Source organism: Chrysemys picta, chromosome 1 (genome assembly GCF_011386835.1).
Source record: "Chrysemys picta bellii isolate R12L10 chromosome 1, ASM1138683v2, whole genome shotgun sequence".
In the NCBI taxonomy this organism is placed as follows: domain Eukaryota; kingdom Metazoa; phylum Chordata; order Testudines; family Emydidae; genus Chrysemys; species Chrysemys picta.
In genome coordinates this window covers 255815838-255832047 of record NC_088791.1, presented here as the reverse complement: position 1 = coordinate 255832047, position 16210 = coordinate 255815838, and the positions used below count along the sequence as shown (strand labels likewise).

Sequence of the window (16210 nt, the reverse complement as noted above, 5' to 3'; positions counted from 1 at the left end):
AGTAACATAGAGAGAACATGCATGCATGATTTTTCACATTTTTCTGATTCCTACACACTACATATCTTACAAATGCATTTTGCTGAGTATACACAATGCCAGTGGTTGGGGTTTTTCAGGGAAATAATAAACATTCAAATGACAGACTCAGCAGAATATTTGTTTATGTTTACGGCTTGTACCTCATAGCCCATATAAATTTAATGTCAAAACCCTATCAAAAGAGTACACCTGTAAATTGTATAACTGGCGAGGGAATATACGGTAATTACAATATTAGTAGCATAAAATTACAAAAACCTTACAGATATGGCATTTAAAGATCCTGCATTATGGAATCATTACTTTTCTAATTTGTTTTAAAAGTGTTATTTTAATGACAGTTTGTCCCCAAAATGCTGGTTTCTTGATAAGATCAGCAATTTATGAAAGTTTCATTGTAACAAGTGCTTTTTAATTAGATTAGAAGCTTCTATAACTCTGGCAAATATAGATTTGCTTCTTTACTGCCCAGTTTACACGTTTCTATATATTTGGCGTATAAAAATCTATCCAAAAAAAAAAAACCTTGGTAGGCAAGTTATTTTGTGACCTGGCTCGAATTCTTAACATTTAAATACTACTACATTTTCATAACAAAAAAAATAGTAAATAGATTGCTGTGTGCAATGTTTCCTGCAAACTTCTTAACTGAGTTTGTATTGCTGTATTATAAATGTGTAGCCAAGAAAAGCCTGAACAATCTGATTACTTAATTTTTCCAAAGCAAAGGTGTCTCACAGGAGGGATCTCACGCTGTGTGTCCTAGAGAGATGTTAAAATTACAATAATAACTCTTCCCATCCCATCTTGTAAGAAATATTCCATATATTGCTTTTAGAAATCCTAATGTGCAGATAGTGAAACACCACTCCTGCTTTTCTTTTTATTTTATTAAATTAGAACTTGCATGTCAGTAGGTCCAAAAATATAGCTTTGGTTCATACTGTTCAGTCTTGCATGTTTTTGTTATGTTATTAATCAAAATTGAAAGCCTGGAAAAAATAAATGCAAGGGATTTGAGTGGCTAGGTTGCTCACAGATAAATTATTGGTCTTCAACCTCTAGGATCACAGTTTGTTGTTAATTGGTTTCAAAGTTTGATGCCCTTAGTCAACAATAGTTTGCATTAAAATACAATAATCAGCTCTCATAATTTATCACAGTTTGACAGATACAATAGTCACAGTAAGCTTTGTTTGAGAAAAGGCTGAAATCAGACTACTAGATCTTGCAGACTAAAATGCTTTGACATAGTGGTCCCTGCATTTGAGAACAGAGGTTAGTAAGAATTAGGATCACAGGTGGACTCTAGCATATTTTAGACACTCCTGTAGTCCCCAGGGAGAAAAAAAGATTCTGCTAGCCCAAATTCTTTGGAATAATATTATGGGCATGGTCCTGTTTGCACTGAAGCCAACAACAAAACTTTTATTTACTTTTTAATAGTAGCAGGATTGGGGCCTACGCGTAGGTAATGAAAAAAGGGAATGACTAACACAATATATACACCACTGATCCAAAAACTGGACCACCTCCTAGTGTGTCATTTGTGTTTGTACTTTATTGTTTGTGTCTGATTTGGACATTGTTGAACTAAATCACCATTCTTTGTAAAGGGCTTTGAGATCTGCAGATGAAAAGTGCTATATGAAAGCAAAGTATTATTATAATATAGCTTCAGTAATTTTTCAAAGAGAAGTGCATTGTACAATTGCTATGACGTATGATTCTTGGGACTAAATTAAGGTACAACTCCCCCATGAAAGTCTAAAAGTGGCATAAAATAGATCTTGATCATAGACTGGATTCAAGAAGCAAGATAGTGTATCTTGAACTTACATGGCATTCAATAGGCCAAATTTTGCTCTCACTCTGGTTTAAATCTGGAGTAGCTCCACTGCAGTAAATGAAGATAATAAAGCGATACAAATCTAAATTAAATGAGGGCAGAAATTGGCCCACCTGGCATACAAAAATGAATAGCTTACACTCCAAAAAGGCAGGCTGAAGGTAGCAGGAAAAGCTATTAATAGGGTGTAAAAAAAAACAGCTCTCCTTTTAATGTAACTACATTACACTTTACCATGTGCCCTCATTTTCTCGGCCAAAATGCAGCTTACTCCACCATTACATGACTGATAAATTTGACCCAAAAATACTTTAAAAACCATAGAAGCTTTTTGTTGTTTATATATAATAGAAATAGTAAATTAGTTTTAAAATATATTCAGATTGAGTATCCTTGTGCAATTTGAGTTGAAAATATTATATTAGGTACAGTATGATTTCTGTAAGGGTCTTTACCAGTCATCTGAGTTGGGTTTTTTAATCTGATATCAAGCAAAAATGACAAATGGAGTGCACAAAGATCAAATAAAAGTGTAATTAAGCTTTTACATAAATAAGTTGTAAATATTTTAAAGGAACCTGATTGGTCAACCAGAAAAGAAAGAGCTAAATATTGCCTCAAAAGTCACATGTAAATTAAGTGTAATTTAAAGTTAGGATTAGTAATTCACAATTCAAAACTGTAACTTTGGTTGAGTGCTTTAGGCTCCACAGGGCTAAGCTGAAAGAATGCTATATGTAGTGCCATGTATGGATAATAGTCTTAGGAGGCCTTTGGCATCTGAATGATATGTGAACTCAAGTGATTTGGCAAACTATGCAGTAGCTTTTATGGTCCTTCCTGGAATCCTTTTATTTACACAGTATCTGGTCTGCAAGGGAATTGCTCACAAAGGCCCTGTCATAACAGTCTTTGTTTAGGAAAGTCTGAACCCAAGCTACTGTATCTTGGAAACAATCTGCATGCTAGGACTTGTACTTGGGAGTGCTCCAACTCCCCTTGAGGTCAGTGAGTGTCTTTCCCCTGATTGCAGTGGGAGTGGGATCCAGCCCCCAGTAAGGATTCTGTCTGTCTGTAGCATCTAGCTCCCATTGCCTTCCCAAGGGGCTGTTGTTCTGGGAGAAGCTCCTTAGCGCCTGTGCCAATGTGTGTGTGTTTGTGTCTAGTCAGGAGACACTGGCCCCCAAGCTCTTCATTCTGGGCTTGTCTATACTTACAACACTGCAGCAGGGCTGCTGGAGTGCATCAGTGAAGACACTCCCTAAGCCGACAGGAGGGATTCTCGCGCTGGCGTAGGTACTCCACCTCCCCGAGAGGCAGTACTGAGGTCTCCAGTCTTTCTAAACTGGGGGTCAGGTCGGTTTAACTGTGTCGCTCAGGGGTGTGGGTTTTCACATAAAATATAGGCAATATGATTAACAAAAGTCTCTTATGTAGCTGTGTTATTCAGAAGAGAGATCAAAGAAGTGTGCTATAGCACAACAGGTGGATTTCCTCCCATAGAAAAGACCTATTTGGGGGGAAATCGTGAACCTCTGTTATGTAGAGGTAAGGGGCACATTAGCTTGTTATTCCTACATATGCTGACTTCCCACTGGTACGACCAGTCCTGCACACAGTCGTGCCAGTTGGGGTAGGTGTGAGGCAGAAAGGCTCTTTGCCTGCTTTGCAGTTCAGACCTGCAGAAGCTCCTGAGAGTGCTGGGAGCTCGTACAAATGATTTGCTTGCCCCCCCCCCACCCCTCCAAGCAGGCCCTCTGTGGATCTTGATTCTTTTCGCTCCTGTCACTAAAGCCCTGGGGCTAATGAACAGGGAGGCTAATACAAGCTGCAACCCAGGCCCAAAGTCTACACTGCAGTTAAACAGCCCCTTAGCCTGAGTTAGCTGGCACAGGTCTGTCGCGGGTTTTTAATTGTACCGTAGACGTACCCACATCAGTTTAAAGGATACTTTGGATAAGAAAAGGGAGTCTGTCTCTAGAAATATTCTATTTGAGTGCCTCACTGTTTCTAGCATCTGTGTATTCTGAATATCTTGTGCATCCAGGTTAGTTATTTGATAGCTGCCAGTTCCTGCCTTCCCAGAATGGAGTTATGACAAGAAACTACCCAAGAATCCTGGATAGATTTGGATTGGGGGGTTCATCTGTAAATACTCTGCTGGGAAGAGAGGAACAGGAAACTTCATCTTGTTATAAACTGAAAGATATTGACCAGGACCATCTCAGGCTTTCCCAAACATCCTCAGCCAGTCCTTAGTGACTTATTAAGCTGTAGAGATTCATCAGTGAAAAGGGGCGGGGGCTTTGTCCCAGCTCGTTATGATAGCTTTTCCCTTTGAAAAGGGTTTTTTGGAAGAAAACCTGGATTCAACCCTACCTGACCTGTCAGGCAATAAATTTAAACTTCCAATGTTGACTTCTCTGAAACTAAGCCTAAATCCTTTTCCGCAGGAAAACGTCACCCGTTTGTAGTCAGGAGGTTCCCTGACAAGCATAAGCATAGTTCCAGTTTTTGGGAAAAAGGGTGCCAGTTTCTTTTGTTTCTGTACCTGGAAGTAAACCCAAGCCTTTCTCCTGAGCCCCTAAGTAGAAGAGCAAAGGTTTCAGACAGTCAACTTTTTCCCTCCATGGACTTTGCCTAAGGATTTTTGCTTAATCCCAGTGGGAAGTTATCTTTTTGAACTCCTGGGTCTTTTTCCATAGTCTCCTGTAGGTGTCCTCTTAATATCCTCCTGCTTCTTCCCCTCCCCAGAACAATAGTCTTCCTTTCCTTTCTCTGTAAACTGTGTAACAGTTTTTGGGGTTGGGAACAGTGTACCCAGGCCCAGGCAAACAGATTTTGATGGATTTATTCCATTTTCTTTGTGGCCTCAGAGAAGGAGATATCAGACCTTTTCTTTTTATTTTAGGATTTGGAAGTGGGTGAACAATTTCATAAAACCTCAGAGGATTGAAATGGAATCTTTCAGCTAGCAATGGATCAGGAATATTTCCTAGACTTGACGATGCATGCTTACACATCACCTACTTTCCTTCCCATCAGAAGTACACAACGTTTGTATTGGCTTGCTGATATTTCCAGTTCAGCACTTCTGCATTTAGTCTGCCTGAGAGTGTTCACAGTCAGCCCTCCATTGAAAGGATCTTACATAATTACTTATTTCGACAACAGGTTTACTCACACACAGTCTCTGGACTGGGTTACCCAAGCAGTATGAGAGCTTTGTTCAATTTACTGGGCCTCACAATGAATAATGGGGGAAGACGATGAACGCTCCAGGTCCTAGACTAACTACATATTGCCTCAGATGTGAGCTTGTCAGGGTGAAGAGCTAACACACAGGCCCAACGAGAGAGAGAAATTAACCTTCTTAGTGTTCAGAAGGCTAATCCGAGGGAAGCATATCTTCATAAAGTCCATCTGCTCAGCAGTACTTGCGAACCTAGACCATGAAAAACAACGCTGCTAGGGAAGTCTGCTCCTTTTTTTTTTTTTTTTTGTTCATCTGAGTAGAGGTCATCATCCTCTTACTTAGGCCATATTGGCTCCGGGTCACCTTACTGTACAGCAAACTGGCTAAAGCAATAAAAGACTATTCTAGAAGAATTGTCCTAAAGGCAGAAGCCTTTCAGCAAGAATTGGGGAGTCCCCATCATATACCCATTTCCAACAAAATGCAGTACCAGGTGTTCCCCTTTAGGTAGCATTTCTTGGAACTTTCCCCTGGCTTGCAATTTTCTCTTCTTCCACTCATGGGAGGGTCCTAAAGAAAACTGAAGGTCACAAAACTGCTTTCATCCTAGTTACCCTGAACTGGGCAAAGTGGTGTTGGTGTGCAGAGTTCATATAAGACTCCTCCTATCCTTATGCCAAGACCTTACTCAGCAGGACCCAGTAATGCCCCATACCTGGGTCCCCCTTGACCTGGTTCATAGTAGGGTATTCCTGAAAGAGTTGACATCTCTGACATGGTGGCCCACCCCATGCTGTACACACACAAAGAATAATTATTTTGCTTTCTATTGCGTGTGGACAGTTTTTTCCATGTGGTAGAGAGCAATTTTTTCCCAGCTAGACAGGCCAGAAGCCAGATTTAGATTTTCTACAGGTTTTTGTTAAAGACCTATCCCCTAGCTCCATTGGGATTGAAGCCTTTGCCCAAAATACCTTACAGAAGAGACAAAGAGGACATCAAACCTAGAGACCATTAGCCAGAGCTCATCTGCTGATTAGTGATCAAGACAGTAGATAGTGGAAAAGACAGTTTTTCAGGAAGCTGGTTCCCAAAACACAATTTAGGATTTTGATGATCAATAGAAACAACTTGAATTTCATTTGTAATCAGAGAGAAAGCCAGTATAATAGTTGGAGCTGATGTGTAATATGCTTGCTACAGCTTAGGAAAGCAGATCTCCGTGTTCTGTACCTGCCGTAGCTTGAGAGCGGTTTTCAGTAGTGTCCCTCATATCGAGAGCATTACAGTAATCCAGATGGGTGGTCACAAAGGCGTGGATGATCATAAAAAGATCAAATGCAGATGAAAAAAGAACTACTGGCCACCTAAGCCATATGCTCTCAGAGATCAAGGAGTATCCCTAAATTGCAAATCTTGTTAACAAAGCATGAGCAAACTCCTTCAGTAATGGGGCCAGTCACTATCCCGCATACCTCCAAACAATTAGTACTCTGTTATCTGCATTGGCATTAGTCGCAAATCACATTCTTCCAAGCCTCAATCTCTTGTCTCAATTAGGTACAAGGAAATAAAATACCACACTATCTGGAGTAAATGAAAGACACACAGAGCTGCAAGTCGTCTGCATACTGATAGTCTGAGAATCATAGAATATCAGGGTTTGAAGAGACCTCAGGAGTCATCTAGTCCAACCCCCTGCTCAAATAGGACCAACCCAACTAAATCATTTTGCCCAAATTGTTTCATTATCTTATCAGAGGTACATGTAGAACAAGAGAATTGAGAGAATAAACCCCTTTAGAACACCACATACTGTATGAGAGGTCTCAGTGTGCATGAGCAATTGTGCAACAATACCACCTTCTGGGATCTTTCTGGAAAAAAAGAGGGGGGAGGGAATGGAACCACTCGCATGCAATCCTGTCCATCCCTGCCATAGTCAAGTCAACAAAACATTACGGTCAACTCTATCAAAGATTGCAGGCATATTTAAAGGAGTCAGCGTGGATACCATCACTAAGAAAGGCCACCAAGTCCATTGTAGTCTCTGTACCATACCCCAGTTGTTTGAGAGAGATCAAGGAAACGTGAAGACTCTGGATTATATGAGAACTGCCCTGCACTACCTTCTCAATAATCTTGTAAAAACAGCAGTTTAGAGGCCAGGAATAATTAACAAGGTCAAAGTCCAAGATAGGATTTCTTGAGCAGAGGTCTAATGAAGACTTGTTTGAGAAAAGGTGGCATTTTACCATCCTCCTTAAGGTAAGCATTGATTACCAGACCCAGTATCTCCCTGACTGATTTTATTTTCCATGGCAGAAATAGGTCCAACTCACAGTTATTTTCCAAAGTTGCTCTAGGATCTCAAGAAGCTAAATTGATTGAAACTGAACCACAGAAACTGTCCCCTCCAGATACAGATGTGCTCTCAACAGAATGGCAACCCACTCTGAGTCCAGTCAAACTAACATGCAAAAAATGATAAGAGTATTTATGACAGTAAACATTTTATGATGTTTCCGTGAGGTGGAAATCTGAATTTACCAAGCTATTTACCAAACTGAAGTATTCCATAGGGTAAAACTTTTTAAATGCTATTATGATAGAGAAGAAAACCCTCACTTCCCCAAGAGCAAAAGACTTAAGTCTTCTATCAGGAAATCTTTTAGTCTTGGAACGCAATGGACCAATACTGGATCTCTTTATGCTGCTCCATATATTTCATTTGTCACAAGTTAAGGAAACCTTTGAGGATGACATCATATTGGGACAGAATATCCGGAAGCCACTGTACCAGTGTTCAAGAACCACAGACGGTCATAGTGTTCCACTAGACTGCCTGTAGAATGGCCTACCAATTGTACATTATTCTTTTTTTGAAACCACTGATATCAACTCAGGTCTATGTCTCCATGAATGGCATAATGAAATGGGTCCTCTGTCCTGATAAGAACAAACATAAATCCAAAGTGATGTCAAACTGATGTGTTGTAAAGTTTAGTCCTGAATATCTCCAATGGCAACTCCACTGTGTCTTGATGCTTTATTCCATTAGTTTTTCCTAAAATGTCATTTAAATTGTTCCCCTGCTGCAAAAATGTTGTTCCTTTTGGTTTTGACAGTGAGTAGGAGAATAAATTGCTCTGTCCTCTTTATAATATCCCTCTGCCTATTCGTAGTCTGTCTCTTTTGTCTCTGTATTATTTTAGACTCACCATGCTCAATTCTTTTTTTCACAGGCCTTATTTTCCAAACCTTGTCATTTTTGTTGGTCTCCTCTGAGAACTTGCTACAATTAGTCTCTCTTTTTAAAAATTCCTTTCCAGCTTTGTTTTCCCTTGGTACCTGCTGAGTGTACCCTGCACTCCATCCTCCAAGTAACTTTGGGCTAGTGTTAAATACAAAATAGATCCATTAGGATCCCACTCACCCCTGCACACTTGACACATAAATTACTGTTGCTTTTTAAAACATTTTATCTATTTGAGAGAATATAAAATTTCATTACAAATTCATTGAGCCCAAACGTAGGCCCAGTTTACAGAGTGGGATGGGGCACATAAGCTCCAACAAGCTCTACAGCACAGGCTATTCCCATTGCAGTCTAGGAATGCTGGCCTGCGGTATAAGGATGTGAGGAGGGGAATATACCTGATTTACAGGCATGAGTTGTGGAGCTTCTCAGGAGACAAGGACGCCACCTAAATAATCTCCCTATTCCCACCCACGCAGCCCTGTATGTATCAATAACCTCGTCCATCCCCCCTACAGCTGGAGCTGCAGAGGACTTAACAATTACGTCAACCTCTGTGCAGCTCCAGTAGGCAGGGAGAGAGGGGAGTAGCCAAGTCGCCCCCCTTCTCTCTCTGAGTTCTGTTATAGACCTGTCAGCAAGGGAAATATCTTTGAGACATGGAGGGCCATGCAGTCTTTCCCCAGCTGTTAGTCTGTTAGGGACAAACCATCTCCACTCCCCGTGAGTGGGACAACAAGGAAGAGCTGCCTATACTCTGCTCCCTGACATTTCCCAGAGCCTGAATGCCACATATGGCACTCAGGCTGAGCGGAGACAGAGACTCCACCTTTGGGAAGGGGAACACATGCTACCCCTCCCCCAAGATCTGCTTTCACAGCTGGTCAACCCAGGCAGGATGAGGAGCTCCTGCAGCTTTGATGTGGTAGAAGCTGCTGGGTGCAGACTAGGTCCCATTCTTTCTAACAACACACCTTTAGGACATCAAAAATGTTGTTACGCTAATGAGAGGTTCTGGTAATGAAAATGGAATGTATGCTGTATTGTTTGAAATGGACATAGTAAAGGAAAGTCCAAAAAGGTCATATGACCCTACCTAAAATCTGTAGCCAACCACATTTCTCCTACGTCTGGCCACAAGACTTTTGGGTAATCCTGTAAAATACACCCATGTTTAAATACTCTGGAAAGAAATAGCATGTTTGTTTATGATGTGCAGATCATGGTGCTTTCATCATGTCACAGTCATTCATGATCTGACCTAGGCAGAATGAGCATGACCCTCCTTTTCTGTTTTGTCTTCGTTTTTTGTTTTTTTTCCTTTTTGTTATTTTCCTTCCCCCTATTCCAGTGTAAAATTTATGGGAAATATTCTGGGGACTACTTTACTGAAGCTTTAGGCACTCTCTGCTTTTCACAGATGTTATTAAATATCACTTCTGATAAAAGAATCACATCAACTCTCCAAAAGTGAGGTTTGGATAATCAGGAAATCCTGGGTTGACTCTCAGGTTATAGAGCAGGTAGAGCTGAGGAAAAGGAGACGAAGGAGTGGGAGTGAGCCAAGGAAGTGAGCCATTTTGCAGAGAGCCCAATCCAAGGAGATGTTAAGTGTCCTCAAATACCATGGAAGTCAATGAGAATTGAGGATGCCCGGCACTTTGCAGCTGGCTCTCAGCACCTTAGAGGGTCAGGCCCTAAATCAGCCTAGCTAAAGTGCCTGAATGGGGAGTCGGTGATGCTCTATGATTGGCAGAAAAGTAGCACAACACCAACCAGTTCTGACCCAGACACTAGTTCTGATGCTGGGAGCAGGAATAGTCTGTGTTGCATTCCCAGCTTGCCAGTTGGAAAATCCCGTGTCAGACCTGCCAGTGTTGTTGCTTCCCTAACTCCACACCCAAAAAGGCTTTGGAGCTGACAAAACTATGTTTCACAGCACTTCTGTACACTGCATACAAACTCTTCCAAGTGGGCCCAGAAGAGTGGTGATGTGAGCAAGTCTAGTACATGGTATGGCCAATCGGCAAATGAAAGTGTTGGATCAGGTATGTGTTGGGTATAGTGCCAAAATAGCACCACCTGTGGTGGGACATTTTCTGATAGATAAAATGGAAGTGTAACATCACCAGTTTTGACCTTTGCATCAGTAAGAACATGGCAGTTAATTTCAGAGAGACAAGGTGAACATTTTAGTGTATTTCCAATGGAAAAATGTATAAGAAAAAGAGGAAATTTATAAACAGGAACTAAGGGAGAACAATAAAAACTATGAAGATTGCACAAGTGTGGAAACAGAAAAGCTGTCACGCTTGTGAAAGCAAGCAGAAAATGTCTGTTAGCTGCTTAGAAATAGGAAAAAAAGAGAGGATGATTTACATCCTGAAAGAAAACAATAGACTTTTTCTACACACTGGAACTGAAATTGTATCACGTGTTTGCCTTACATGCAGTTGGGCTCACTTTTTTAGGCCCTAGTTTCTGTGATCTTGTGGAGAGTCCAAGGTCCCTGTTGTGATGTGTGCAGGAATTCTGAACACATGTAGGGTGAGATTGTGACTGGCCCTTGCCTGGGTGTTCAGTAGGAGGAAGGAGTCAGGAGTCACTTCATCCTTCTCCCTCTTCTCACACAGCCCATGTAAGGGCCACCAACGGTTGCAATCATTGCATTCAGGGCAGTGTTGAAATGTGCAGTCTGGCCCTTGCATTATAATCCTTTCAGGCTAGGGACCTTGACATATCCATCTATAAATCACCATGCTCACCAGGGGTGATATAGCAGTATTATGTAAGCCTGCCCAACATGGCTGTAGTTCTGTCCCTAACAAAGTGCAAGAGATGTACAGGTATGCGTTTTATAAGCATGCACCTGAAGGCCTGGTTCTCCTCTCTGATCAGTTTTACCCAGTGTAACTCCATTATCTTCACAGATGTGAGAGGAGAATTAGGCCCTGAATTTTTGAGACTATGTGCACGGAATATGAAACACACACCTGAAATCTCCAGAGAAAGTCACCATACGACTTGAGTTCCTTGTGCCTAGAACTGGTGTCTCATCCGTATGAATTGTTTAAACAAAACTATATAATAGTTCTTAGGCTCCCAGTGACCCACCCACTCCTCAAAAAGCCTGTGGTTGTAACCCATCACACAACTCTAGCAAGCATAGTGAGAGTAAGGGACTAGGGGATGCTATCGGAGAGATGCAGAGAAAGAGAGGACTCCAAAGGCTATTGAAGGGGAAAAGAAGGAGAAATGCTCACATTCCAAGAGACATCTACACTGAATCTCCAAACCTTAAAGGTTTCCCCAGCACTATCACCAAGTGACCTTTTGGAATCTATTTATGCTAAAAACTATAAACTTATTTCACCCAGATACTGGGGAAAGACTGAATGTCTTATTCTGGCTCTATGGAGGGTATGGAATGTATCGTAGAACACAAGCAATCTGAAGCCCCACTTGTCACCAGTCATTTAAGGATATTTCAGTTCTTGCTAAAATTTTGATTAAGAATTGCATTCTGATAGAGCATTTTAACAACTAGAAAACTAAATACAGGCTAGAAATGTGAGCTTATTATGAATGTTTGCCAGTATGAAGATTCAGCTCTGGGACTAAATGTATCCCTAGTATAACTTCACTGAAGTCAATGGTTTTTATAAAAAAATCTTGTTGTCTTTATCTTAATATGAAGGGAAATAAAAGGACTTAAAAAAAAAGGCAAATTCCATCTAGTGGAATTAGAAAGGCTAATGTAGGGTAATACCATAATTACTGGTATTGCCGGTCTGCAGAAAACTGGAGGTGGAAAGCGCTACGGTGAATAGAATATATTCAAACTAGTTGCTTTTTCTGGATTTTAGCTCACTTTTGCAAATTAGCAGGAAGAAATTAAACCTCAGAGTGAATAAACAAAGAAACCAGCTTGCTTCTGCTCCCACTTCATGTAGGAAAAACAGACATATTCCTCTGGATGTATGTGTAGAATTCTGATTGATATCTATCAAAGTTACCTATGCACATTGAGAGGACAGCACACCGAAAGCTGTCCTCCTGTTTTCATGTGCATCTGTGCTATTTTCTTGTTTTCCCTCTTTAAACCTCTAACCTATTATTTTAGTTATAACAGGACAAGTGTGCTGTTTACTAAATTGGTCCCTTCTAAAAGAACACATAATATAAATCCAGTTATCACTGTTATGCTACATGTGAATTAACCTTTGGAACACTGACTTTATTCCAAGCTATTATTAAACTGACTCCTTATAGCAAAATAAATACAGTTATAAGATAAGCTTTCAGTTAACAAAAATATGTTTTGCATAAATTAGTACCTCAACCACTCCATAGCATTATGCTGAACAAGTAGTTAAATAATAAACTATACATCTTAAAATGTTTGCTTCATTTCTAATTCTTGCTTTCAACAGTTGACAAACCTAAGTTATGGTTAACTAAGTATGTTCTTTTTAAAATAGCTAATAATTAATCTGTAAATGACTGCAGTGTTGTTAATAGGAAGATTATTTATTATTTACATAAGGCCTACGGAGTTCTAGGCAATTTGTAAAGACATTTTTGAAGCATTTTTCATCTGAATTTCTGCTTGATTTGAATGATGATGTCATCACCATCAGCTCATTATTCACCAAATCCTGCTAAAATTCCAGGATAATGTACAGGATATGAAACTCTGAATAGAATAGACTAGAATAGAATAATTGGACTAATAGTTCAAAAATTGGTTGAGTGTCAACTTATAGAATTATAATAAACTATATAAGTGACTGTGTCCAAGGATGAAATTTTGCTGTGTTATGTCCTAATATGATGAGATATTTAATTTAATATTGCTTGAATGAGTTAAAGGTACGAGGCTGGGATCCACTGGAACAACGCATTTCCATAATCATTTTTGGAAAGTGCTAGATGTTATCATTTGACTTGCTGGATTTCTCAATTTCATTATCAGTCTGTATCTTGTAACTAGAAAATAATAAGCATTAGTTTGTTTCACTCTCAACTCCCCTGGCCTCCCCCAAACACAACCAAACAAAAATGTCTTTCCTCACTCTATCCCCTCCCTGGCGTTGCTCTTATTAGTCAAATCTAAAATGAGTTCATGGTCCTGTATTGATTTCAGTGGGGCTCTAAGTGCACGCAGCAGCAACACACACACACTCGCCGCCCACTACACAACGCAGGACTAGAGCCTTTATATGTAAGATCTTCGGGGAAGGTGAAATGCCCAGCTCACTTTTGGCCATTGTAAAAGGTAGAAATAATAATCCTGCAAGCTTGTTTTGTTATGTACAAAAAAAAATGTCAGAAGTGCCTTTAACAAATGCAGGAAGCAGGAGTCCTGCAATATCACTTGGGACTGTCTTGCTGTAAAGCTTTTTAGCTTCAAAATCCTATTTCTTCAACACAAAATGTTAGAATTTACTGATGGGTTTAATACAGTGAAAAGGAGATTAAAACATCCAAAGTTGGGGGTGGGGTCAGGTTTGGAGCTCTTTAATACAAGGTTTCTTTTAGTTGAGATGTAACTACAGTTCGTTCATCTCATACTAACACTAAGTGGAACATGAGTTAAGTACTGATAAAAATGAAAAGTTACTCAAAAATCTGCTCTGACTCTGGGATAGTCACTGTTCAGACATTCTTGGTCAATCCTGTGCAGAACATAGTCTGGTAAATTCTCCAGTACAGTAGTGCACAATAGTCAAATACAGCATGTTCTACATTGTTAGATCTCCATTCTCTGAACATGAACATAATCTGCTAGCCATATAGGAAGGAAGAAAAGGAGACAGGAGCAATGCCAGCAGCTCAGGAGCAATGCCAGCAGCTCTGGAACAGCAGCACAAGGCCCTGAGAACTAACGGTCTTACCTGTGGAGCTCTAACTGGAACAGATTTCCCAAAAAAAGTCTCGGGGCCAAGACCTCTGTTTCAGTTTCCCAAAAGGGTAATAATGCCTCTCCACACTTGTAACTAGCTCTGTGTTCTATGTATGGAAAAATGTGATACCTGAGCACAGTATTGTTACATTGCATTTTGTGAAATGAAAAGTGAAGGGGGCTAGGTGTTGGTATCACTATTTGTCATAGCCGGGGAAAGAACTACTAGTATGATGCTATTATTAGTTAGAAATCTAATCTCGAGCCTTGCTGAATGTAGACTAAGGCCCTTGGCTGTTCCAGCTCACTTTTGAGTGATGAGTGAGGATGGTCTGATCTCTTCTATAAAAGGGGCCCAATTCTGTGAGGTTAGTTTGTCTTCTTGTACCAAGCTTCCACTTCTTTTAGAACTAGTAAGGGCTATTTTCCCATGTCAATACATATTGTCTGTGCTAATCAGCAGCATGCCCTAAAATGCACCTGTCCCACTGTGTGGATCGTTTCTGCTCTCTGCCTGTTTTTCAGATTGGGAGTTAAATACATACGCTCTTTCCCGCACAGTGTGATCAAGTGTGGTTTTTTTCCCTCTTCCTTTTAACATTGAACACTCCGCCTCTCTCTTCATCTCCCCCCCCCCTTTAGTTTGGCTCTTTCTGAAGGCTATACAAGAAGAATCAGTTTGATTCATGTGGGATCTAATGTTCCTTGTTTTACAGATGGATGTAAAAAAACAAACAAAATAACCTATCATTTTAAAGGTTCTTTCATGAAGTTTGTATTTTCTGTTTTCCAGGGAGCCTTTACTTTCCATGGGAGTATGATAGACATGCCATTACTGAAGCAGGCACAGAACATTGTTACGCTTGCCACAGCCATCAAGAAAAAATGATCTGTTAAATGAAGCTCTCACCATGTGGGCAGAGAAGCAGTTTTAAAGAAGGACTTTGGGAAAATGTAAATACATCAGAGTTAAGCAGAACTCCATTTACATTTCCGCAGATCGGACATAATTTTTCTTGCCAGACTTGCTAATTACCACGACTATGTATGATTTAAATTAGTGCTCGCTCCAGTGCAGCCCAATGTGCTCGTCCTCCTGGATCCTGGAGTGAAGTCATATTGCTGGGTATATGACATCACAATAACGATTACAAACACAGCCTTATGACTTCACTGGGGGACAGCAGCAACATCTGGGCTGGGATGAAAACAAGCTCTTCTAAAATAACAAATGAAACAAAAATCAGGTCAAATGCTTCTGTTTTGTCTGTGCTTTTCCCCGCCCTCATGATATTTGCGGCAGAGTAGAAGTCCTCTTCGAAGGGCAAACTCATGCATAATTATTAAATAGGTGACACCTTAAAGATAATTAATTCATTAATTATCTTTAAGGTGCCAGCGGACTCCTTGTTTTTATTAACTAGTTGAAATTGTTGTTATGAAAATCATTTAATCTCTGTGTGGGCTTCCCCCCCCCCTCTTATAAATGTACAACAGTCATTAAAAAATTAATGTACCATCATGCGAGACTCTTGGTTTCTTTTTTTAAGTGGTTGCTATTCAGACCATTTCCTCCTGGAAACGTAAAGACCGGGATGGGTTGGACGGCAATAAACGTGTAGAGTTTTCGAAGACACAATGCAGCAGAACTTGTGCATATGGTCTCGAGTCAGATTTGCATCACATTAGAGATACTGCTACAGGTCATATGGGCCGTGTGGTTAACGGGCTTAGCAAAGCTGTTTTGAAGAGGTTAACCCAGCTTGTAGTAAGGGTAAATAAACATAACAACCAGCCATTGTTCTCTATTCAGCATGTACTCTTATATCGACGGCTAAAGGGTATTGAAGCTGCAGAGGATCAACTTGTGGTTGCCAGAGGACTCCAATGAAGTTTGAAACACCAACAATCAGAGATTTTGTTTCTGTTCCTCATTAAATCATGAGCTTTTGTGTTCAG

The 16210-nt window shown here is 40.3% G+C and overlaps 1 protein-coding gene across 4 annotated transcripts in view; it reads left to right on the top strand.

Annotated features, from left to right (window-relative positions):
• CLYBL (citramalyl-CoA lyase) overlaps positions 1-15773 on the top strand; it is a 229378-nt gene extending 213605 nt beyond the window's left edge. For all 4 annotated transcript variants that reach the window (XM_065592451.1, XM_005303890.4, XM_065592446.1 and 1 more), the window contains one exon: positions 15045-15773. In XM_065592451.1, the coding sequence (XP_065448523.1) occupies positions 15045-15140 (96 nt within the window). In that variant the 3' untranslated portion in view covers positions 15141-15773. The remainder of the gene's footprint in view (positions 1-15044) is intronic.
• Positions 15774-16210: the final 437 nt, after the last annotated feature.